Below are 22,761 nucleotides of genomic sequence, written 5' to 3'. Positions count from 1 at the left end.
ATCTGCCTGTCTAGGCAGCAGATGTCGGGGACAAGGGTGTGTGCACGTTCTGACGTTTGCCATCCATTCGTCTGCTCTGCCTCTAATCCGGTCTGAGCTGCGTCGCCGCTTGGAGCCGTGGGGTGCTGGGTAGAGAGCTGCTATGGAAAGAATGTGCAGGGAAGGCTTGCGCGCCTCCTCCTGGGGCTCTGCGTTTGTGTTGGCATCGAGCACAGCGTGCTGCGGCCAGCAGTGATGGAGGATGTAAATCTCAACTTAGCAAATTCTTGAAAAGTCAAAAGCATTATAGACCAAACAAAGGAAGAGAAAGCGGGGCGCTTGGATTCTTTGAATTGACTGGGAGACCACGCGGTTAGGGTTCACGGAGCCTCCGAGGAGTGAGAGCTGGGATCTGGGCTCCCAGATGCGGCTTAGCGCTAGCGATGTCGGAGGGGCAGGTGGAGCTGGGGGATCAGCACCGAGCCTTCTGTTCGCGGACGTTGCCGACGAGAGGCCAGACTGACCAGGCCTGGGTTTCTCTGGCTGTGTGGCCTGAGCCAGCTCAGAGCCTCGGTTTCCCCAGGCGTAAAAGGAGGACTGTGGTTCCCTCCTTTCAGGGCTGGGATAGTGATAGAGGCGAGGGAGGAAGCCAGCACCACAAAGCCGGACAGTGGCAGCATGGTAGTCTGCTGGGGGCCACCATAACAAAACCCACAGACGGGGGCTTAGACAACGGATGTTTGTTTGTTTCCTCACGCTTCTGGAGGACCGGAGTGCGAGGTCAAGGTGTCGGCAGGGTTAGCTCCTTCTGAGGCCTCTCTCCTTGAAGGGTAGAGTGCCATCTTCTCCCTGTGTCCTCACATGGTCTCCCTTCTGGGTGTATCTGTGTCCTGATCTCTTCTTGTAACGACCCCAGTCATGGGATTAGGGCCACTCCAATGACCGTTTACCCTGAATTACCTCTTTAAAGACCCCATCTCCGAAGACAGTCACATGCTGAGGTACTAGGGGTTAGGATTTCAACAGAGAGTTTTGGAGGAGACACAGTTCAACCCATAACAGAGAGCCGCTCTTATTAATACTGAAATCGAAGACTTAGAAAGTGAGGCATCGCCAGCCAGACTTCTCCATGTCAGAGGGAGGAACTGAGGTCAAGAGACTCAGCGGCTTCTGGGCCTCCTTGAGAACTTGAATTTTAGCCTCGACTACATTTATTCCTGATGTCTGCTCACCGATGTCTTTATGAGGCCTCGAGTTATCTTTGACCCCCAGCGGCTCCTTCTCAGCTGTGCAGTAGGCATTCCCATTACGATCTACGTTTTGGTAGGGGTAAGTTTCAAACATGCAGTAAGAGATTTCCTGAATGTGAATAATATCTGAATGGCCAAGAGGGAATTTTTTCTCTCTTTGTGGGAAATGTGGGGGCGAGTCCAGGCTCCTCTTGGCCCCTAATTTGTTTCTGGTGGTGCTCACTTCATCCTGTGGGGCCTGGGGAAATTCTGGCTGGCTGATGGGAGCTTCTATATTACAGTGTTGTCAGAACGCATTAGTGAGCTCCCAGGACACCAATCACAGGTCACTGATTTTGAGCGACCACCCTTTTGTTTCACAGAGTCACTAGGAGGCCGTTCGACTTAGCCCAGTGAACTCGCGGGCAGGGGGCCGTGTGTGGGTCGACGCTGCTTGGCGAGTTAGCTGTTGAGTTGACTGGCTCTGACCGTGTCGCTGCCCTGCTGTCCCTCTGGTGCCTGCCCTGCACATGATCCCTGTTGCTCAGTTAATGTCGGGGTCCCAGCCCCACACAGTCTGCAGAGGTCAGGGGCCCAGCCTGGGCTCTCGGGCTGAAAGTGAGAAGCAGCTCATGTAAGATGCATCTGGGGTTTCATTCAAGATACAGATGTGAGTGCCACCGTGGGGGCCACTCAGGAGACCTAGACACCCCCCCCCCCCACCCCGCCACTGCCGCCCCAGCCCTCCATGCTTTCCCTGCCCAGCCTGGAGGACGGCAGACGACAGAGGCTTCCGAGCCCCGAGTCAGAGCTGCGGTGCTGCAATGAGGGCGGGCTGCGTGCTGGGGCCCCTCAGCAGCACGGTGATGCCCCAGAGCAGGGGATTTCTCTCCAGCTCTATCCATGTGACCATTTTTAATGACAGCAGGGAAGGGAGAGAGCAGATCAGAGGTCAAATCTGGTTTAAGAGGATGCTCTGACTAGTAATAGTTAAAAGATGCAAGAAACAAGGATCACCGGCCACCTGGTAAGCCACTAGTTCTGGCGTCATTTATCATCTTTCAAGATGGCCTTCTACCAGGCTCACCAGTTTTAAGTAAAATTCTCAGTTTTCCTTCAATCAGCAAGTCTTTATTGATCCTCACTGCTGTTCTAAGCTCAGGACGAGGTAGGATGGGATGACACGAGCTGGGGGGTGGTGCAAGCCTCCTGGACAGAGCTGAGGCAGGAAGGCCCTGGGGGTCCTGTGGGGTGGACTCCAGGGGGCAGTGAGGCAATCAGAGGGGACTGCAGGAGGAGCCGACCCCTCCGCACACGTTGGCTGTAGCCGAGCGCGTCCTGCTCTGCCTGAGCCTCTGACGTGGGCGCATTTGGAGGCTGTCAGGAGACGGCAGCTCTGATGCTTCCCCGATTCCCGCATCACCCTGCATTCTAGCCCTAACCAAGCGCCGGCATTCTTTAGGATCCAATCTAAATTTGCCTAAAACCTTGGGTTGAATTAAGCCCATGGAGTCTCTCGGAGGAATTTGGACACATATGAGCCCAAACCTAAAGCAGGTCCCCAGCTGACATCTTTCACTCCAGCAGGCACTTGAACCCCTTCATTTATTCATTTCACAAATATCACTGAGGGCATGCCAGGTGCTAGGCACCGTTCTGAATGAGATGGGGGTGAATCAGTGAAGGAAAGACGCAAAATCTCTTCTGCAGAGGATACAGATGATAAAATAGTCAGTGAATTACACGCTTTGTGAGAAGGCGCGATGTGTCATGGGAAAGGGAAAATCAGGGACGAGAGACAGGGTCCTGGTCAGGGCAGGTTTACAATTTAGGTAGAGCTGTTGGGGACGCCTCACTGAGAAAGGGTGTTTGAGCCAGGTCCTGAAGGACGCGAGGTCATTTGTGCAAGTTGTCAGGCAGCAAGGGGAGAGCAGAGATGTAGGCACAGCTCCCAGGCACCTGGCGCCGGGCTCCTTCCACCGCCGGCCCCACCAGGGCAGAGTTTAGTCGCTGCTCCCCGGAGCCCACTCGGTGCAGGAGGCTGTTCCTCTCCCCGTCCCTGAAGCCTTTGCATGGGCCTGGCTCAGTAGGGCCTCAGCCAAATTTTGTTTTAATTACAGTAAAACACATGTAACATAAATTTTACTGTCTTCACCACTTATAGGTGTAGAGGTCAGTATATCTGCATTGTTGTACAAGCATCACCACCAGCAGTGCCAGAACTTTTCCATCTTCCCAAACTGAACCTCTGTCCCCATTAAACGCTAACTCCTCATTCCCCTCCCGCAGCCCCTGAAACCCACCATTCTGTGTTCTGTCTCCGTGAATTTGATTCCTCTAGGGACCTCATGTGAGTGGAATCATGCAATAATTGTCTTTTTGTGACTGACATTTTACTTAGCGTAACGTCCTCAAGGTTCATCCGTGTGGTAGCATGTGTCAGGATTTCCCTCCTTTTTAAGGCTGAGTAATATTCCATCATGAGTATAGACCACATTCTGCTTATCCATTCTTCGATGGACACTTGGGTTGCTTCCATCTTTTGACTATTGTGAACAGTGCTGCTCTGAACACGAGTATACAAATATCTGTTTGAGTCACTGTTTTCAGTTCTTTGGGGTGTCTGCCCGGAAGTGGGACTGTATGGTAATTGCATTTTTAACTTTTTGAGGAACAGCCCTGCTGTCTTCCACAGCAGCCGTAACATCTTACATTCCCACCCACAGTGTGAGAGGGAGTCAGTCTCTCCTTATTCTGGCCAATAGTTTTGAATGAATGGATGGATGCCTGCACACCGGTCACTCTCCCTGACGATTTAGTGAAATGCCTATTATTTGCAAATCCACCAAAAGTATGATGGAACGTGTAGTCACACAGGATAGACAAAGCCATCCCGGAGCTCAAGGGCAGTTCTGGAAGCACCTGGGAAGCCGGGTGCAGACCTCCAGCCCCACAGCGTGGAGGCAGGGGAAGGGCAGGCTGGGGGCTGCAGCCTGCGGGCAGAGGCGGCCTGGCTGGCAGCGCAGGGAGGCCGGATGGGCCCCACCCTCTCTGGACAGGAGCAGGTCAGGCGGCTCCTCCTGCCTGTGCTGGCTTCGGCCGAAGCCAGATTTATTTTGGGTCTGGTGGGAGCCACACCTGTGACTCACGCACACCTGCTACCCGCTGCCCTGAGCTGGGTCTGAGGGATGATTCTGGCAGGTCACCATGCTTGTGCAGACACCAGCCTTTATGCATGTGTGTCCTCCGGCTTCCAAGGCCTTTCTTCCTAGAGCCCCTGACGGGGCTGGGAGATGTGGCCCCTGCGGTCCGGCCTCACTGTTACCACTATCCCTCACTCCGCGGCCTTGGGCAAGCTCTCCCACCCCTCTGGAGCTATTTTCAGAGTCTGGACAATGAGGATGAGTGTTGAGAAGACTTCAACTTGATGAAGGAGGAGAGAGTCTGGTCCAGAGTCAGCTGTCAGCAGTTTTTGTTTTTTAAACAGGTGGCAATGTTTTGTGGGTGATAGAGCTTAGAGAGGTGATTCAGGGCTTTGGTGGCACAACTGGGTCTCCTGACTCCACCCCCAGACACTACTCTGCATTCAGTCATCTCACTAAACACTTATTGAGCGCCTTCTGTATGCCAGGCATTGTGTGTGTGTCTCTGTGTATCTGTGGGTGAGTGGGGGTGGGTTGGGGAGGTGGAGGGACACCCAAAGATGACAGAGCTCCCATCCCCAAGGGGCTACTGCTTCCAGGCCCTGTGTATCACCCGGTGCGCCCCCCCACCATCAGAGCCCTTGGCCCAGCCTGCCCTCTCTGCCCGCAGGATGGTCCAGGAGCAGTGCTGCCACAACCAGCTGGAGGAGCTGCACTGTGCCACGGGCATCAACCTGGCCAACGAGCAGGACAGCTGCACCACGCCATACAGTGACAACGCCAGCCTCGAGGCCATGTTTGTGAAGGTGGGAGCCGGCCCCCTGCCAGCCTGCAGGCCCTGGGCCCCTCCAAGCTCAGGAGCCACGGTTCATCCGTGGGAGGGCCTGGGGCGCCATTCTCCCCAGGCCCCCTACCCCAGTCCACCCGCCCAGGAGGGAGGAGGGACCACTGTAGTCTCCTATGGCCTCCAGCTTAGTCAGTAAGCCCTGGACCACGCCCCGGGCAGTCCAACACTGGGAAGCAGGGATGGAGTGACCTGGCCTTGACCTGAGGACCTCCAGGCCCAGGGCTTCCAGCAGGAATGCCGAGGTCAGAGCAAGGGTCACCTGGCCTCAGAGCCTTCAGAACCCTCTTCTCGGTTCCAGGTGAACACCCCTACCCCACCCAGGAGGCCCTCAAACTTCTCTGCCCTCCAGGGCTAGTCATAGCCCAGAGCTCAAAATAGGCCCCCACTAAGCCTCTGGTAATGCAGGACCTCTGTAACTGCTCTAGAAGAGAAAACTGAGGTTCAGAGAGGCCCACACTCTAAAGTGGCCTCTCAGCAGCCCTGACAGCAGTCCTGTCAGCATCAGCAGGGGAGGGTCTGGTGAGGCAGAGCTGGGAGTGGGGTCCATCCAGCCCAGGGATGCACTGAAGGGAAGCTAGGAGTAAATGTAATCTCTCCTGGGACTCCACATCTGGGCCAGTCGCTCAGGGTCTCTGTCACTGTGCAAGGTCTGCATCTTTGCATGGGTGCGGAGAAGTTCCCGAGAGCATTCCCAGCTCTGAAAACTGCAGATAAATTGGGCTGTCCCTCCCTTACCACCCAGGGAGGGAGAAAAACCAGCCCAACCGGCAGGCGCTCTGGTCTGGAGAGTTAACCTGGTTGCTGGGGTCCTGTTGGAGGTGCCTGGTGACAAAAACGAGCTCCCTGCAGGAAGGAGTTCCCATCCCAGTTAGGAAGGAGCAATTTCAAGGAGCAGGAGTTGGGATGAAGTGTGGATTCTGGGAGAGGGACGGTTCCTTTTTGGGGAGTCTCTCTTCCCACAGATTGGGACGTGGCGGGAGATTCCACGTGGAGGGATCGGGGTTCCGGGGCCCCTCTGCCCACCCTCAGCCTCTGTGGACTTTCGCGGGAAGAAGCTTCTGGCATGAGGGAGCTGGGTGGGGCGGTCTGGTCGGGGGCGCCTGGGAGCCAGGACCGTGGGCGTGACCGCCTCTCCGGGCAGGGCTGGGGCTCCGCAGAGGCCGTCCGCCTGGCAGCAAGCTCTGCGTGTGTGCCCAGACTTGAGAGAAAGGGAGGTGCGGAAAAGGCATGGGACATTCTAACCGGAGTGCGAGCAGATGGCTCTGGCAGAGGGGTGATGGGTGTTTCCGGGAAGGACTGCTCACGCCCGGCAAGGTGGAGGAGGTCGCCGACACTCCCCTCTTCCTGGCAGCCGGCGTTGTAGACGGAGCGGGATGGAAGACCCATCCACCTCCAGAGGAACTCAAGCCGAGCAGCCTCTCCCTAGCTCCTGTCCTGGACCTTTTGGAGGTTCTGGGCTTTTCTTAACACAATAAGGACCAAAATATGCTTTTCATGTGTCGGGGTGAATGTTGTCCCTGGGATTCAAGTGTGACTTTCGGGGCACTGGGGTCCGGGTGACAGGCAGTGACTCTGTCCGCCTCCTGATGGCCTGTCTTGAGACTCTCATGCTTTTCAAGCATACAGTGCTATTCCTGCTGCCAGAACAACCCTGACTCAGGGAGGGAGAGACAAGGTGTGTCTGCAGGGCCGGTAGAGAAATCTTAGAGCGCCTGAAAGGAGTGGGCCCTTAGAGAGCTCTCGGGTGCCCCGGGGGTCCCTCCCGAAGCTCCCTCTTCCTGGAGGTGTGTAAGGTGGGCAGGGCAGGGAGCTGAGGGGGCAGCGGGGTATCGGGAAGCACACGCTGGGTGCAACCCCCTTTGAGGCTCCTTTGAAAACCAGGACCTGTGCGTGCTGGGGTCCAGCAGCCCCAGGCTGGGTTGGCTTCGTTATGTACTGCCGATATTTAGAAGAGATAGCTAAGTCAGATCCGTGTCATTACCATCCAGGGCGAGTGCACATGGGGGGATCCGAGAGGCCCGTGGTGCCCCACTGTGTTGTATGTCTGGCTTCTCCATCTGGATTCTCCCCCTGTGTTTGCAGAGGTGCTGCCACTGCTGCCTGCTAGGGAGGGCAGCTCAGGCCCAGGGTCAGAGCTGCGAGTACAACCTCATGGTCGGCTACCAGTGTGGGCTGGTCTTCCGGGCGTGCTGCGTCAAGGGCCAGGAGACTGCAGACTTTGCCCCCGGTGATGTCGGGGACCTCCAAGAAACAGGTAATTTCCCCCCCCTTCCCTCTTGGGGAGTGCGTTAGTCAGGGTTATCCAGAGAAACAGAGCCAGCAGGATGTGTATATGTAGAGAGAGAGACATTTATTTTAAGGAATTAGCTCACACAATTGTGGGGGCTGGCAGGTCTGAATCTGCAGGGTAGGCCAGCAAGCCAGAGACCTGGGGAGAGCTGAGGTTGCAGTGCAAGTCTGAAGGCCTTCTGCTAGCAGAATTCCTTCTCACCTGGGGGAGGTCAGTCTTTCTCTTAAGGCCTTCACCTGATTAGATGAGGCCCACCCACATTATGGAGGGCAATCTGCTTTACTCAAAGTCTGCTGGCTTAAATGTTAATCTCATCTAAAAAATACCATCACGACAACAGTCAGACCACTGTTTGACCAAATATCTAGGTACCACGGTCCAACCAAGTAGACACATAAAATTAGCCATCAGAGGCAGTGTGGGCACACAGGTTTCCCATTGCTTTAACCTGGTGCAGACCAATTCTAGTTGTCAGAACGATTTCACATTGGTCACCTCATCTAAGAGCTGCTGTCCTGGAGTAAGACTGAGGGCTTGTGATCTGGGATCTGACAAATCTGGGTTCACGTCCCCCTCCTAACATCTATTTTAGGGAGCCTGACTTGTCCAGGCCTCAGTTCCCTTATCTGTGAGATGGGTGTAACTACAGTCTTACTCCGGAAGCTTGCTGAGAGGATTCAGGGGGAGAACGAGTATAGAGTGTTTGGTGCCTGGCTCTGTGAGCCTTTGCCGTCACAGTTCTTCCCTGTCCTTCCAACGGCCCTGGACAGTGAGAGTGGCTGGCGTTGCTCTCGTTTCACAGATGAGGACTGAGGCTCGAGGAGGAGGGAGAACGCTGGCCTTCCCACTCCTGGTCCAGGCCCTCTCTCTCTCCATCTGGGGCCGATGATGTGTGGACAAGAGGCTAGAGAGCCCACTCGTTAATACTGGGCTGTGCCCTTTATTTAGCAAGGGGCCGGTGACCCCAAGAGCAGCTTCAAGAGAGCTGCCAGCTGAGTGTCCTCCAGCTCTGCCTCTCCACCCTCCTTTAGTCCGAAGCCAGATAAATCCTGAGGCCTTGGGGCATGGTTCAGTGACATGGTTCAGGAACCGTCTTGGTTGTCTAATAATCTTTCCCAGTTATTGCTGTGGTTTCCTGCAGCGTAATGGAAAGGACCCTGGACAATCTCAGGAGTCTGCTCTGCCCCCAGCCTGCTGCGTGATTTTGCGTCCCTTCTCACTCTGAGCTCCATCCCCTCGCTGTTAAAAATGGATGAGGGGCAGGAAGGGGTTAGAAGGGAAGAGCTCGCAGACCCGTGGTCCCTAAGTCAGGCCGTCCATCACTGTGCCTTCGTGACCATGATGGCTTCGGGCTCCTGGGTCAAACGGACCAGGCTTTCATTCTTTGTTTTTAATTTCTCAAGTGCAGGACCCCATGGATGCCGTGGGGCTGATTTCAGATATCTCAGTCGTAAAGCGGCATTGGAACCACATACTGGCTCCTCCTTGACTTTTGAAACCAGAGCTGACATGTTCACTTTAAACAAACTCAAACTATTCATCTTGGTGGAGAATTTCTCCTCTGTCTCTTGGGGGGGAGGGTTTGTTGATTTAGGTCTTATCTTAATCACAATCTCTGCTCCAGATGTCTTATTTCTCCTCCGTCTTTTATCTGCTTCAGTGCTTGCCCCAGGCTTTCCTCAAAGTCGCTACGAAGACTTCCCCGTGCCTCCTCCTCACCCAGTTGCAGGCGTGCTTCCTCCCTTCCCCTAACATTTCTTGTGGGCCTACTGTGTGCTGCAGCGGGGCCACATAGAGCGTCCACAGACCAGTGCTGGCCTGTGAAAAAATAAGTACAGAAATTGAGAATAAGCTTCTAGAAACTTCTTAAGCATTTGATAGAGGAACTTCTGTCTGTTTAATTTAAATTTAAGAATGAGGACTTGTATGTTTCCATGAGGTCACGCACTTCGTTCAGTCTTTTTTCTGCTGCTTGGCTCCTCTCCTTGAGGCGTGGTTGGGCTTCCCGCCCAGCACTGTAATGCGATTGCTGTTGAATTGCGATCGCTGTCATTTTATCCTGTGGAAGGGTCCTTAACGTCAGAGAGCTTGGTTTTCTAAGGATTCATCCCACCCTTGGCTATTTCCACTCAAGGGAACAGGACTAATCCATTTCTTTTTTGCCAGAACTGCCAGTGGAATACCACCCTACTAAATTAGGGCCCCTGCACCCTACCCGGTCCCCCCCATCCCATTGCCCTGTTGAGAGCAGGGCCAGAAGTCCAAGGTCAAGGTGGCGGCAGGGCTGGTTCCTTCTGAGGCTCTGAGGGAGAATCTGTGCCAGGCCTCCCCCCGGGCTTTTGGTGGCAGCGGGTGCTCCTTGGCTTGTGGACGGACATCTTCTCCCTCTCTCTTCACGTCATTTTTCTGCTGTCTGTGTGTCTGTTGCTGTGTCCAAATTCCCCCTTTGGTAAGGACACGGTCATATTGGATTAGGATTAGGGCCCCCCTTAATGACCTCATCTCAACTGGATCAAAGACTATGCTTTGAGGGGTCATTTCTGTAGTTCATTAACTTGATCATCTGCAAAGACCCTTCTCCAAAATAAGGTCACATCCCCAGGTACGAAGGTTAGGACTTCGATGTCCTCCGGGGGGACACAACTCAGCTCCTCACACTGAGCTTTTATCAGGTGCATTGTTCTAGGCTTGGAAGATGTGCTTGATTTATAGTAGGCCCGGCTGCGTTTGCTGAAATATTCACGTCATGTGGACGTCACAGCCACACTCAGCATTAAGACTGCAGGCCCTGTGCTCATGATGTTTCTGTTATCGTAGGTCTGTTAGAGATTTAACTACACTGATGAGTGTATTCTGTTTTTAAAAAGGATAAAATGAGTACACAGCTGTTAATAAGATGGACGGGTGGGCATTACCGCCTGATACTTACAAGAAGATAAAATACTTGGAGTTTCTTCTGCGATGAAATGGGACACTGCCTGTGGATTAACGCATCTTTGCCTCTCTCTACCCTCAGCTAAGATTTCTGAGGTGAAGGAGGAGCAAGAGGACCCGTACCTGAATGATCGCTGTCGAGGTGCGACTCCGCTGCCTCCCGAGGGCTGTCTGCTGGTTACTTAGGCCCGAAGGAAAGTTAGTGCTCATCTCACTGGGAGTCTGACCTGGAGTTTTGCTCAGGGTTTCCTGGGACGTGCCCTTTGGCTGGCAGTCAACTGTAAGACACTCTGTCCTCCTGGGCACCCTCCCTTCGCTCTCCTTCTAGCCGGGGCCTGGCGGGCCAGGGAGGTGGGGAGAGGGTGGTCTTAGAGAGAAGGGGCCTTGTGAGAAGCTAGCGTAAAAGCCCTCCCACCACTGTCCGCCTGGACCCGACCCAGTTCGCAGGCTCTGTGCCCTGTGAGCTTCCCCCGAGGCTGGAGCCCCCCTGGAGGCGGTGAGCGTTACTTGACCTTGTGTCTTGTAGCCCCAGCTGGGTCGCTGGTACTATCCATTTGTCTCTGTGAGGTGTTTGCGAATTTATAGCAAGTCGAGCCTTGCAGGTTTGTTTTTCATATGATAGAACTTTATTTCTCTTTCATGGAACATTCCTGTTTGTCTAGACGGGCAGGTCTGCCCCACGAGTTCGTTCAGCAGCTCGCCCTGTGGTTAGGCCAATAATAGGGAGCCAGTTAAATCACAAAATGATATGGTCGGTGTTCAGGGATAGTCAGCACACAGGCCTGGGAGGGGAGGAAGGGCAGAGAGCCCCAGAAAACCTGGTAATCCTCTCTGGGGGGCGTGGGAAGGTCCTCCTCGGGGAGGGGATGGCTGGTCTGCAGTGGGTGAGGATGGATCAGCCAGGAAGTAACATTGAAAAGGGATTGGGGGCAACAGGAATGGAGACATGCAGACCCGTAGCAGCCGGGCGCTGGGTTGGGGTTAGGGTGAGGGTGGAGCTGGGTGGGGTGGAAGGACAGGAGAAGGGCCTGGAGCAGTGGGCAGCAGTCAGAACTTTGTCTTGTGGGATCTTTACCTGGTAGGGGTTTGTCCCTGTGAGATTTGCTCTTTGAGCATCTCACTGGCTGCCCTGGAGGAAGCATGGTTGGAGGGCTGGTATAGTGATGCTCAGGGAGCAGTGCGCAGGCGGCCGCAGCTGAGGCAGCGGTCATGGGCCTGGGGCCTGGGGCTGGCCTGAGAGATGTAGGGGGCCGTGAGGGCCTCTTCAGGGCCCGGCCTCCCTTGTGGGGCCTGCTCCCCCCATGTCTATACCAGGCGGCAGCATCACACTCTTCTCTGCCTCCTCTTCCGGCTCCACCATACCCTATAGAGGCCGCCCTACATGCTGCCCCGTTCATCAGACTGGGGCTGGCAGCTGAAGCAGCAGCCGCGGGGTACCCAGAGCCAGACCCTGGGGTCTCCCGTGGGAAGGGAGGGGTGCGGTGAAGGCGTGGGTGGGCTCCGGCCTGCCTTTCTGTGCCGGTCCACCCCGAAGGCGTTTTCTCTGGCCCAGGCCAAACAGCTGGAAAACCAGAAGGTCTCTGGTGTGCGTCTGGCCTCGGCTCACACGCACTCTGATTCCAGGCGGCGGGCCCTGCAAGCAGCAGTGCCGAGACACGGGGGAGGAGGTCGTCTGCTCTTGCTTTGTGGGCTACCAGCTGCTGCCCGACGGTGTCTCCTGTGAAGGTAAACGCCACCTCCCCGGGCGACAGCAGGACAGCAGGTCGCTGCCTGCGGAGGCTCTGCCTCTCCTTGCTCTCCAGGCAGGACCCGCTTTCCGTAACTCGGGGCCCCATTCATGGATGGAAAACAGCCTCGGACTGGCTGTCTGGCATTCCCTGGAGTTTGCAGCGCGGTGGCTTCCAGCCACGGCTCTCATCCAGGAGAATATAAACACCGCGTTGGGAAAAAGTTTGGAGTCTGACCGGGCTCTGAATCCAGGATCTGCTGAGTGGCCCTGGGCACATCCCTCAGGCTCTCTCAGCCCCTCGTCTATGAGAGGGGGAGATGGAGGAGGGCCATAACCCCTTAGAGGTTTCCTCAGGATCACATGACTCCATTTCAGGGCCTGGCATTTGTTTAGTGGTGCTCAGAGAGAGAGCAATAGATCAGAAACTTAGCAAGGGGAGAAACCTTTGCTTTTAACTGGCGGTGAGTGCCTGGGACTCCCCTCCAGGGCACAGCCCGAATACATGCCGGACTTGATAGATGCAGGGAACTAATTCCTCTGTGCCTTCTGGTACATTCCTTCTGATAAAGCCTGAGGATCCGTTGTTTGCTGCTTACTCCTGCATTGCCTCTGTCTCTCCTAGATATCAATGAATGCATCACGGGCAGCCACAATTGCCGGCTTGGAGAAAACTGCATCAATACTGTGGGCTCTTTCCGCTGCCAGAGAGAGAGCAGCTGTGGGACTGGCTATGAGCTCACAGAGAACAATGACTGCAAAGGTATGGCATGCTCTGAGTCTGAGAACCTCACCTCCCCAGAAGTACATATGATGTGATGGGAAAGGCAGCATGGGGCTCCCCCAGGGTCTGGACTCTGTGCTGCGTCCACCTGTGGCGCCTGGGGCACCAGCCAGTTCTGTTGTTAGGAAAGATTTACCTTGTTTACCATAATATTGAGTTAATGACAGTTTCTGAAAAGGCTCAGAGCATGATCATTTAAAAACAAGACCAGGGATGCATTTTGGGTGCTTACATATGCTTTCTACAAAAAAAAAAAATCTTTTTTTTTGCACCACAGCTGCTTTCCATCTGATTGCAGGCTTCCTTGAAGTTCAAAGCATACTCCTTCCACTGCATAAAAACATGACATTTCTGGCTGCTGGCCTTTCCCCGCCAAGCCATAGATGTTATTTGGCAGATAAGGCTTTGATGAGAATCTGTTAGAACATAGTTTTCTGCTGAGGGTTTCCAGCCCTCCAGAACGACAAAACCACTTATGTAAAAACGTTGGTTGAATTATGAGGGTAACTCGAAAGCAGGGCACACCCTCTTGGCGGCTGAGGGCCTGCAGGCAAGCCCAGCCTGCTCCACCCTGCAGACGCACTGGGCGGTTTGGACCCCAAGAACCCAGGGGCCCGGCCAGCTGAATATACACTTTTGAACATTTGACAGCTGTGACCTTCAAGGGAAGGGCAGCCAACACGACTGATCATGACAGTCACCATTGTTCATGTTTGAAATATTGTGACGGCTTCAGAATGAATAAGTTTATAGGGACCGTGTTTATTACCACTAAGATTGTTGCTTTATGATCTAAACTAAACATGCACTTAGCCTGAAATGGGGAAAAAAACCACCATATCTTGCCAGGAAAATGCCTGGATTATTTATTATATAACAGAAAGTTTGCCTCAGAAGAGCCTTGGGAAAAAAGTCAGCGTTTTAAGACTTTAGCAATGTAAGCACCATTTGGCTAACTAAGACCCTTTTTGTATGTAACCTCTCTGTTGGAATGTTTTGGGTTATAGTCTGAATAACGAGCATTAAAAAAAAATCTTTCTTGTGATTTTAAAGTGTTGTAAGATGCTTCTGGCAGGACTCTTGCTAACAATTTCCTTTTTTTATGATGTACCAGATATTGACGAATGTGAGAGTGGTATTCATAACTGCCTCCCCGATTTTATCTGTCAGAATACTCTGGGATCCTTCCGCTGCAGACCCAAGCTACAGTGCAAGAGTGGCTTTATACAAGATGCTCTAGGCAACTGTATTGGTAAGACATTGCCGCCAGGGCTAACGGGGTCCACCTCGTGGGATGAGTGATCCAGTGATGAGCCACGTCTCGAGAACGTGGGAGGTTGCATAGTGTCTAAAACAGGGATGGGCAAGCTTTTTCTATAAAGGGCCGGATGGCAAATATGTTAGGCCCTTGGGCCGTACAGTCTCTGTTGCAACTACTCAGGTCTGCTGTTGCAGCTGGAAAGCAGCCACAGATATGCGAACAAATGGACAGGGCCATGTCTCAATAAAACTTTATTTACAAAAACAGGTGGCAGGCTGGGTTTTGCCCCAGAGCTATAGTTGTGCAACCCCTGGTTTAGAGGAAAGAGTTAGTATTTTTGGAGTCAGAGACACCTGGTTTTGAACTGAGGCACCTCAGGTAATTTACTTACCTCCTCTGAGCCTCAATTTCCTCTTCTATAAAATGGGAATAATCATAATATCTGCTTATAAGCTTGAGGTGGGGATTAAACAAGGTGATTGTGAAGTTCTGGTAGATTAAAAAATTGTATGAAAAAATACTCTGTGTGAGTGGTCAGATTCATAGGGACAGAGAGTAGAATGGTGGATGCCAGGGGGCTGGGTGGGAGGGATGGGGAGTTAGTGTTTAATGGGTTTGGCGTTTCAGTTGGGAAGATGAAAAAGGTCTGTGGATGGATGGTGGTGATGGTTGCAGAACAATGTGAATGTACTTACTGCCACTCATCTGTACACTTAACAATGGTTAAAATGGCATGTTTTATGTTATGTGTATTTCACAGCCATAAAAAAAATACTGTGTTAATATCAGAGGAAGATGGATGTGAAATGAAAGAAAACCTCATGAGAATTTAGTAAAAGTAGGAGGTCTGGGTAAGACTGCTCACGCTGGAGGAGCAGCCCAGGTGTGGGAGCAGCTGGCAGGAGTGCCTGTTCTGGAAACAGGAGGCGACTGTCCTTTCTCCTGAAATTCATCCTTGGAAATTCTGTTTCCTGTTGGCTTTTGAGTCCAGATCTGCTGGCCTGCCCTTGCTCTCTGCTCAGCAGAAGCTTCTGGGTCCTGCCGTTGAGGCCAGGAAGACTTCTGCCCTGATTTGAACTGCAGACCCCACTAGTCAGCGCCTCCCCTCCTGGGCCGACCCCTCTCCTTAGAAGGCTGGCGCCACCGTGAGCGAGGGGCCCAGAGTTTCTGTCTTGTTTCTGTCTCACCCTCTCCCAGATAGATCTGTATTGATCTTTGATTTGAAATAGTTTGGTAGTTTGGGTTGAAAGCTCTCCCCACTTTTTTGCTGCTCCAGGCTATTGAAAGACAAATAGAATAGTGACCCCTTAGGACAGGGGCTGGTCGGAACCCTACCCCCGTCTTCATTCCTAAAGCTCTCCTCTCATCCAGCGCGGGAGGAGAGGCGTCTGAGCTGAGGGGGCCTCAGCTGGGCTGCTTTGGGCCCCTTGCCAGCCTCCTGCCAGCAGGGCTGTCGTCACTCTGTCGGTGGGGGAGGGGGGGCCAGTGGGCGGGAGGCTGAAGGCTCTCCCAGGGCCAGCAGGGAGGAGGGTCCTGCCCAGACTTGTGGCATGCTTGGAGGGGGCTCCGCAGAGGAGGCTGGCATCTGTCGGGGATGGAAACCCTGACTCATGGCAAAATCAGCCCTGATTCCCACCGAGAAGGAACACTGACAAGTCCCGACCTAGCCCCGATTTCCCTCTACGGGGTGCAGCACTGTGCAGGGGGAACACAGGAACGCAGGCAGGATGGTGTCCTCCCCTGAGCCGGGAGGAGCGGGCCTGGCTGGTGGGGCCAAACCCCGCAGGAGCCCAGGGCCCAGGACACCCACCGAAGCCCCGCCACCCGGTGATTCAGTGGCTTCAGAACCAAACATTCAGCTCTCAGGGGTGTCCCTCACCTCAGCACTGGGGGTCCCCTTTCTTGTGTGCCCACGATCCTTCTATCCAAGCTCATGATTGCTTTTGAAGTTATCTTTATTTCAGAAGTTATATACATCTTTATTGACAAAAAAGCAAGCAGAGCCCAAGTGCAGGTGGGAAAAGCTAGCCCTGCTTGGCAGTGTCTGTGAGCCCTCTGGGCTCCCGTGCCCTCGGACTTTTTGTTTTTTATTAAAAATGGGATCAGACGGTTCTGCCACTTGCTTCTTTGCCCACTTAACAATGTATTTAGACATCATTGTATGTCAGTACCTGTATGTCATCTTTTTAAAACTGACTGCATCGTCCAAAGTAATATTTATCAGGAGAAAGTTTGTCAAGACTGCAGGATAGTTTCAGGCTGTCTGTGAGAGGGCAGGTCCCCTCCTCTATGTGCTGGGTCTTCTTCTTGCACACCTCCACCGACGACACCCACACTCCCTTCAGAACAGTGTGATCTGTGGTAGGAAGCTCTGACCTCCCGTGTAGCCAGAATCCGTCTTCCTGGAGCGCCTGGAACCATGCCCCATGAGGCTGTCTGATCCTCCCCCAGCCACCCGGCAGACAGCCCAATGGCTGCAGAGCTCTGCCCGAGGGGCCAGCACAAAGCACGGGATGGAGTCTTAGAAAGCAGAGGCCTCTTTCCTTAGTATAAAAGGTAGAATGTTCTAGGACCTTGAGGTTTAGCAGCCGAGGGCCTTGAGACTATCACATCTTGGTCGGTTTCCTTTTTTCTCTTTCTTCTAATCCTACGCCCTGCTGACTGCCTTCCTTTCTGCCTTAGTGAGGAGGGCCAGAGCAGGGCTTCCCACACACCACGGGCCACACGGGTCTCGGGACGTTCACGGGTCCTGAGGCAGGAAAGGGTTCCATGATCATTGGGTTGAACAAAGGGAACGGGGTCCTTTACAGCTGGGATCATCCGGGCTTTTCCCACACGCATCCGTAAGAGGGAGAGATTCTATGATGTGTTCACAAACTCCTTGGGCCTTTTCTACTTATTTGTTCTTTGTTTATTATTCTTTATTTATTCAGCCTCCCATTCATTAATTCATTCATTGATCGCCTGGTCCTTCCCGCTTGGAGCTTGCAGACTGGGGGGCTCCCTCTCTTGAGGGGCACCAGTGTTCCATGGCACAGAGCTCAGGAAGTGTAGATCTGATTGGCACACACAAGGCTGGGGGGAAGGCAGCAATAACATTTCTAAAATGCTGCATTTGTTCTTGACATAAGGCAGGAGCTGCTGAGCTTTTTCTCTAAAGGGCTGGATAGTAAATAGCAACTTCGCCTGCCGTAGGGTCTCGGCTGCAACCACGTGGAAGCAGCTGTAGACAATACGCAAAAGAATGAGCCTGGCTGTGCTCCAATAAAACTTTCCAGAACAGGCTGTAGTTTGCCTACCCCCAATTTGAGGGCCCTCGCCCTGGCTAGGGGGCAGGAAACCCCGGTTCTAGACCTGAGCTGGCCCCCAACTCCCACCTGGCACTCGGGGAGTTTCCTGTTTATAAAATGCAGATAATCATCCTGGCCCTGCCTAACTTGCAGGCTAGCTGTGGTGTGCAGGGCCGTAATGGATGTAAAAGCTTTTGTAAGCTGTAAAGTGCTGCGCTGGTGTAGGAAGGTGGGCTCCCGTGGGGGAGGCGGGAGGGCTGATCATCTGACTGTCTGAGGAGGGTGGGGCTCGGCTGGGAGGGGCGAAATCCAGCTGATCGCTCTTTCTGCCTTCAGCTCAGGGGTCCTCTACCATCACGCCCCTCTCTTTGCCCCCTAGATGCTTTGAACAGGTGATTCTTAAAAACTTAGGTCCTCTTAGAGGACCGCCCCCGGTAGGAAGTTCAGTCTGTGCGGTTTTTCACCAAACTGGAGCGTGAGGAATGAGCGGGTGTGCGACCCAGGTCTCCTGGTTCATTTACTGGTTCTCACTCGCTAGGCGTGTGTTCATCAAAGGTGAACGCCTCATGGTCCCCACATGGGAGGCAGGTCCAGTGAGGAGGGAGACGGCTGTGCAGCGAACATAGAGCGGCAGCCCTTCCCGCGGGGCCCAAGGAGCCCAGATGGGGGACCAGAGGAGGGTGTCTTGAGGAAGTGGCACTCAAACTGTGAAAGTGTTTACCGGGCAGACAAGGGAGATGGCTTTCCAGGCAGGGACTGTGTGAACAGACATGCAGCGGTGGGACCGAGGGGCCTATCCGGGAGCTGTAGGTGTGTTGTTAGGGCTGGAACCTGGGCTGCAGGAGAGACTGGCCAGAGTGAGGCTGGGAGGCAGGCAGGGCCAGGCCAGTCAGAGGGGCCCAGAGTCTCACAGGGCAAGAGTGCTGGCAGCAAGGGGGTGGCCACTCCTGTCTCCCTTAGCCCCATGCCCCACTCAGGGAAGATGCTCTAAATACTGCATGGAATGGGTGAACACAGGATGCCACCCACATTGTCAAGTCCACAGTGTGGACTGTGAGTCCTGTGGGATTTGTGTGATCATGGAAGGGCCTGGAAGCCAGGCAGGCAGCTTTGGATTCAGCGCATTGAAAGGTGAAGGTGTTGAAGGTCTCAGGGCAAGAAGATGGACCAGGGAGGTGGTATTTAAGGGGGTGTGTGCTGGTGAAATCTGGGAGCCAGTGCAGAGGCTGCTGTATGGTCCAGGTTGAGGGCATTGTAGCGCCTCTGTTTGTGGTTTTGCAAAGAGGAGGGCAGTGGGGTTTCTTTGGAGATCCAATTGTTGGGTTTGGGGAAGCTGTCCACGTTTAACCTCGTTGTCTCCATCTTTTCCTGCTGTAGATATCAATGAGTGTTTAAGTATCAGTGCCCCGTGCCCTGTGGGGCAGACATGCATCAACACGGAGGGCTCCTACACATGTCAGAAGAATGTGCCCAACTGTGGCCGTGGCTACCATCTCAACGATGAGGGAACCCGCTGTGTTGGTTGGTATTAAAAAAGAAAACCCATCTGAAATACACTTTTCTATCTGCTTCCAGCACAACCCTCCCTTCTCTGGAAGGGGAGAGTAGATAGATGCCCAAAGCAAAGCTATTTCCACCTGCCCATCCATCCCATTGCTGACCTCCAGGCATAGGCCTTTATCATCTGTTGCCTGGACTAGTGCAATAGCATGCCAACCCACCCACCCACTGCGCCCAGCTTTGTCCCCTTCGGTCTGTCCAGTCATCCTGAGCAGAAAGCTCTTGCCCCTCCTTGCTCACAGCTCCCACTGGGGATAGCTCCCCATTGGTGACAGAGGACACATGGCCCTGCTTACAAGTCAGTCTTCCTGGGCTGGCCCCAACTTCACAAACCTTATAATCCAGATGAACTAGGTCTTGCTGCTCCCCAAACATGCCCTGCCCTTTCACTCTTACTTTATCCCCTCTGCCCACCTCTCCCACATTCCATCGGATCCAGGGCAAAGGCCTCTTGATCCAGCCTGCCAGCCTCTTGATCCAGCGTCTCCCGCTCTGTAACTCCCCGAGCACGTCCGCAGCATCTCCCCAGGTCACCGGCACCTCCTGCCTTAACTAAGGTCATTGCTGGCTGGCCAGAACAGGTATCCCCTAAGGGTAGGGGCTGCGTCCAGGTCAGCTGTCTCCCCAGCATGGGGGCCGGCACGCAGTAGGTGCCTCTTGAAGTCGTGTTGAAGGATAAACGATGCTGCTTTGTCAATGCCCATTTTTGTTTGCTCCTTTCTTGCCTTGCCTTCCTTTCTGATCCTCTTAGGAAAACAAAAAAGCCCACATTAAAGGGTTTTCAATGTGTCTTTCTCTTTTGCAAGACGTGGATGAGTGCTCCCCGCCCGCGGAGCCATGTGGCCCTGGGCACCGCTGTGTGAACTCCCCTGGAAGCTTCCGCTGCGAGTGCAAGGCTGGTTACTACTTCGACGGCATCAGCAGGACTTGTATAGGTGCGTGGGGATCCCCTGCAGGCCTGGGGTCCCGGCCAGGTGGCCCCAGAGACAACCCAGCCTGTGGTCCCCTGGAGTGACCACAGAATGCTCCTCGCCTCAGAAAAAATCCCAGGCGCAGCCGGTTCCAGAGAAAGACCCGAGTCAGGAGACCCCCTGACTCTAGGTCCAGCCCTGCAGCTGCCCTCTTGGTGTGAGCCAGCTCCCCACCTGCAGAGCAGGTGCCCAAGACCTCCAAGCATTTATGAGACTCCAGCCCACTTCACAAATGCCCTAAAGGACTGTGATTTCCCAGAGATTCATCACCCACCTGCAGTGCTGCAGGGCCCAGAGCTGCACGCTTATCCCAGGGCAGCAAGAACCCAAGACAGCTGCCCCACCGCCAGCAGTGGGGACAGACCCTGCTGCCCGATGCCTGCCATCCCCAAACCAGGGTGCTCAGGGGAGGCTGGCGTCTGCCCTGCCCACCCCCACGGCCCCTTTGTCACATCCCAGTGGCCCACCTCGTGGCCTCTGGGGTGCAGAACTAGTGGGAGGGCGAATGCGCAGGCATGCAGTCGTGGAAGGAGCCTGAGGCTTGCCAGAGGGCAGGCCGGTGGGGTGTGATCCCGGCTCCCCGCTGACTTGCTGTGCTCTGCCAAACTCGGAGCAACGGGACTGAAGGAGTGGGGGGCAAGGGTCGCGAGCTGCCGGTGGGTGGACGTGGCCCTGAGCCCCGCCGCTCTCTTGCAGACATCAACGAGTGCCGGCGCTACCCCGGGCGCCTGTGCGGCCACAAGTGCGAGAACACGCCCGGCTCCTACTTCTGCAGCTGCACCGTGGGCTTCCGGCTCTTGGCCGACGGCCGCTCCTGCGAAGGTGAGGCCGGGGCGGGGGGGCCTCGTCCGCTGCCTCCCCAGCCGCCTGCCTCCTGGGGAGGGCGCCGCCGCTCCCACCGGCCCCGTGTGGGACTGACTCACATTCGTTTCCGAGCACATTTTAAATGCAGTGTTAGCAAGACAGATGCCCATGAAAGGCTGTTTGTCGGAGAGGACCGCTCGCCCTGACTTCTCCTGAGCCCTGGAGGGGCTGGACCCCAGCCCTCCACGGCTGCACACGTGGGGAGTCCCAGGCTGGCCTGTGAAGCCGTGGGGGATACCGTGGGGGACACGCCTGAGGGGGTGGGGTTTGGAAGGGCCACACCCACCGCTTACTCACGTGAGCCTGGGGAGTGGCTGACCTCACCTGCCTCGGTAAAAGTCCGCCACGCTTGTTGAAAGGGTGACACAGATTTTATTCAGACTACTGCGGGAGGGGAGAGAGCGCTCCGTGTGAATTGATCTCAACTCCACCAAAACAAAAGGCGGGGGGCTTTTTAAATGCTGGGGGCTGGGGCTTGCTATGGAAAAGCACTGAAAGATGTTACGGGGTGGTCCTCGATTAGGCCAGCTGTGTCTGCTCACTGGCACAGATGGAGGATGGGGGCTACCCCCCCAGGTCCTTGAGAAAGACATTCCTGGGTTGTGGAACATACATCTCAAAGGGACAGAGAAAGGATTTATATTTGCATGTTTTCTAAAGTAAATGCTTCTAAGAAAAAGGGAGGTCAGGGCCTGTAGTCAGGCGTTGGCTGGAACACAGTAAATTCTTTAGGCAGCGTTGAGCTTTCTCAGGCAGGCGTTTTAAGGGGCCGGGATCGTCATCTTGGGCCAGTATCAGCCGTACTGGAGTTTGGTAGGTGTCTGAGCATGGGGGCCGGGGGTTGGATGGAGCCATTGGTGCCAGGCATCCTGTGGTTCTCAGATAACACTGACCTCCTCTGATGGGACAGATGGAGATGGGGTATGCAGCTCGGCAGGTGTCATGCCTTCTAGGGGAATTAGGTTCTGAGGTCAACAGAGATTGAGAGCTTTTGACAGCGCTTAGCGGTCCCTCACGTTGCCTGCCAAGCCCTGTTCTGTGCCGTGCAGTCCAGGGGGCAGCTGCTTGTGGAGCAGGCTCAAGACATGGCCAGTCTTAAAATTCTGGATTAAGAAGGATGATCACAAAAGTCCAATATGCCAGGAGGCACTCCAGCGTACATAATTCTCCCACTGAGGATGGACAGCGCGAGGGGCTCCTGGGTCCTAGGCTTCCCCTGAGATTCTGGGATTTGTCCCCAAGAACCAGACCCAACACAGGAGTATTGACAAGGAACAAGATTCTCACATGGGGGTCCCTCTGACCTAAGTTCAAATCCCAGCTCTGTCGTTTTTATGGCCTTGAAGAAGTAAGAGCATTTCTGGTCTCAGTGTCCTCGTCTGTAAAATGGGGATAGTAGGACCCACTTTAAAGAGGATCACGAGGATGAAGCAAGACAAAGCATGTGAAGAGTTTGTCACAGTGCCCAACATGAGACGAAGTGCCAGCAATATGGAGACTGCTGGTATTATTGTTATCATTCCTGGTTACTTCTAAGTGACTGAAAAACAGGCATTCATATTTTCGTTAGTGGGTAATATTGTGGGCACAAAAACGGGGTCTGGCCAGCCTTGCCATATTATTCTACAAAGCATTTATAAAGCACCCCCCACCCCCCCACCCCCCCCAAGGTGAGTAGCAAGAAGATGGTTCCTGCCTTCAGGGAGTGTCTCTAGGATGTGACGAGAAACCACACTGGGCAGAGGGGAGCAGGTGAACAGCTGATCAGGTGGTGGCCAGGCGTGTGGGGCCTGCAAGGGTGAAATACCATGTGAGAGGCTGCTGGACATTCTCAGCTGCCCACCGCTCCTGCCTTGCTAAGAATTAGCAGTAAATAAATTCCA

The 22,761-nt window shown here is 54.3% G+C and overlaps 1 protein-coding gene across 4 annotated transcripts in view; it reads left to right on the top strand.

Annotated features, from left to right (window-relative positions):
• Positions 1-22,761, top strand: part of FBLN1 (fibulin 1) — an 84,897-nt gene that overhangs the window by 18,810 nt on the left and 43,326 nt on the right. For all 4 annotated transcript variants that reach the window (XM_070506722.1, XM_014864450.3, XM_070506723.1 and 1 more), the window contains exons 3-11: positions 5,022-5,157; positions 7,281-7,452; positions 10,505-10,564; positions 12,046-12,147; positions 12,774-12,911; positions 14,047-14,184; positions 18,861-19,004; positions 19,850-19,978; positions 20,711-20,836. In XM_070506722.1, coding sequence (XP_070362823.1) covers positions 5,022-5,157; positions 7,281-7,452; positions 10,505-10,564; positions 12,046-12,147; positions 12,774-12,911; positions 14,047-14,184; positions 18,861-19,004; positions 19,850-19,978; positions 20,711-20,836 — 1,145 coding nt within the window. The remainder of the gene's footprint in view (positions 1-5,021; positions 5,158-7,280; positions 7,453-10,504; positions 10,565-12,045; positions 12,148-12,773; positions 12,912-14,046; positions 14,185-18,860; positions 19,005-19,849; positions 19,979-20,710; positions 20,837-22,761) is intronic.

Source organism: Equus asinus, chromosome 4 (assembly GCF_041296235.1).
Source record: "Equus asinus isolate D_3611 breed Donkey chromosome 4, EquAss-T2T_v2, whole genome shotgun sequence".
Classification (NCBI taxonomy): Eukaryota; Metazoa; Chordata; class Mammalia; order Perissodactyla; family Equidae; genus Equus; species Equus asinus.
This window is presented reverse-complemented; position numbering and strand designations above follow the sequence as displayed.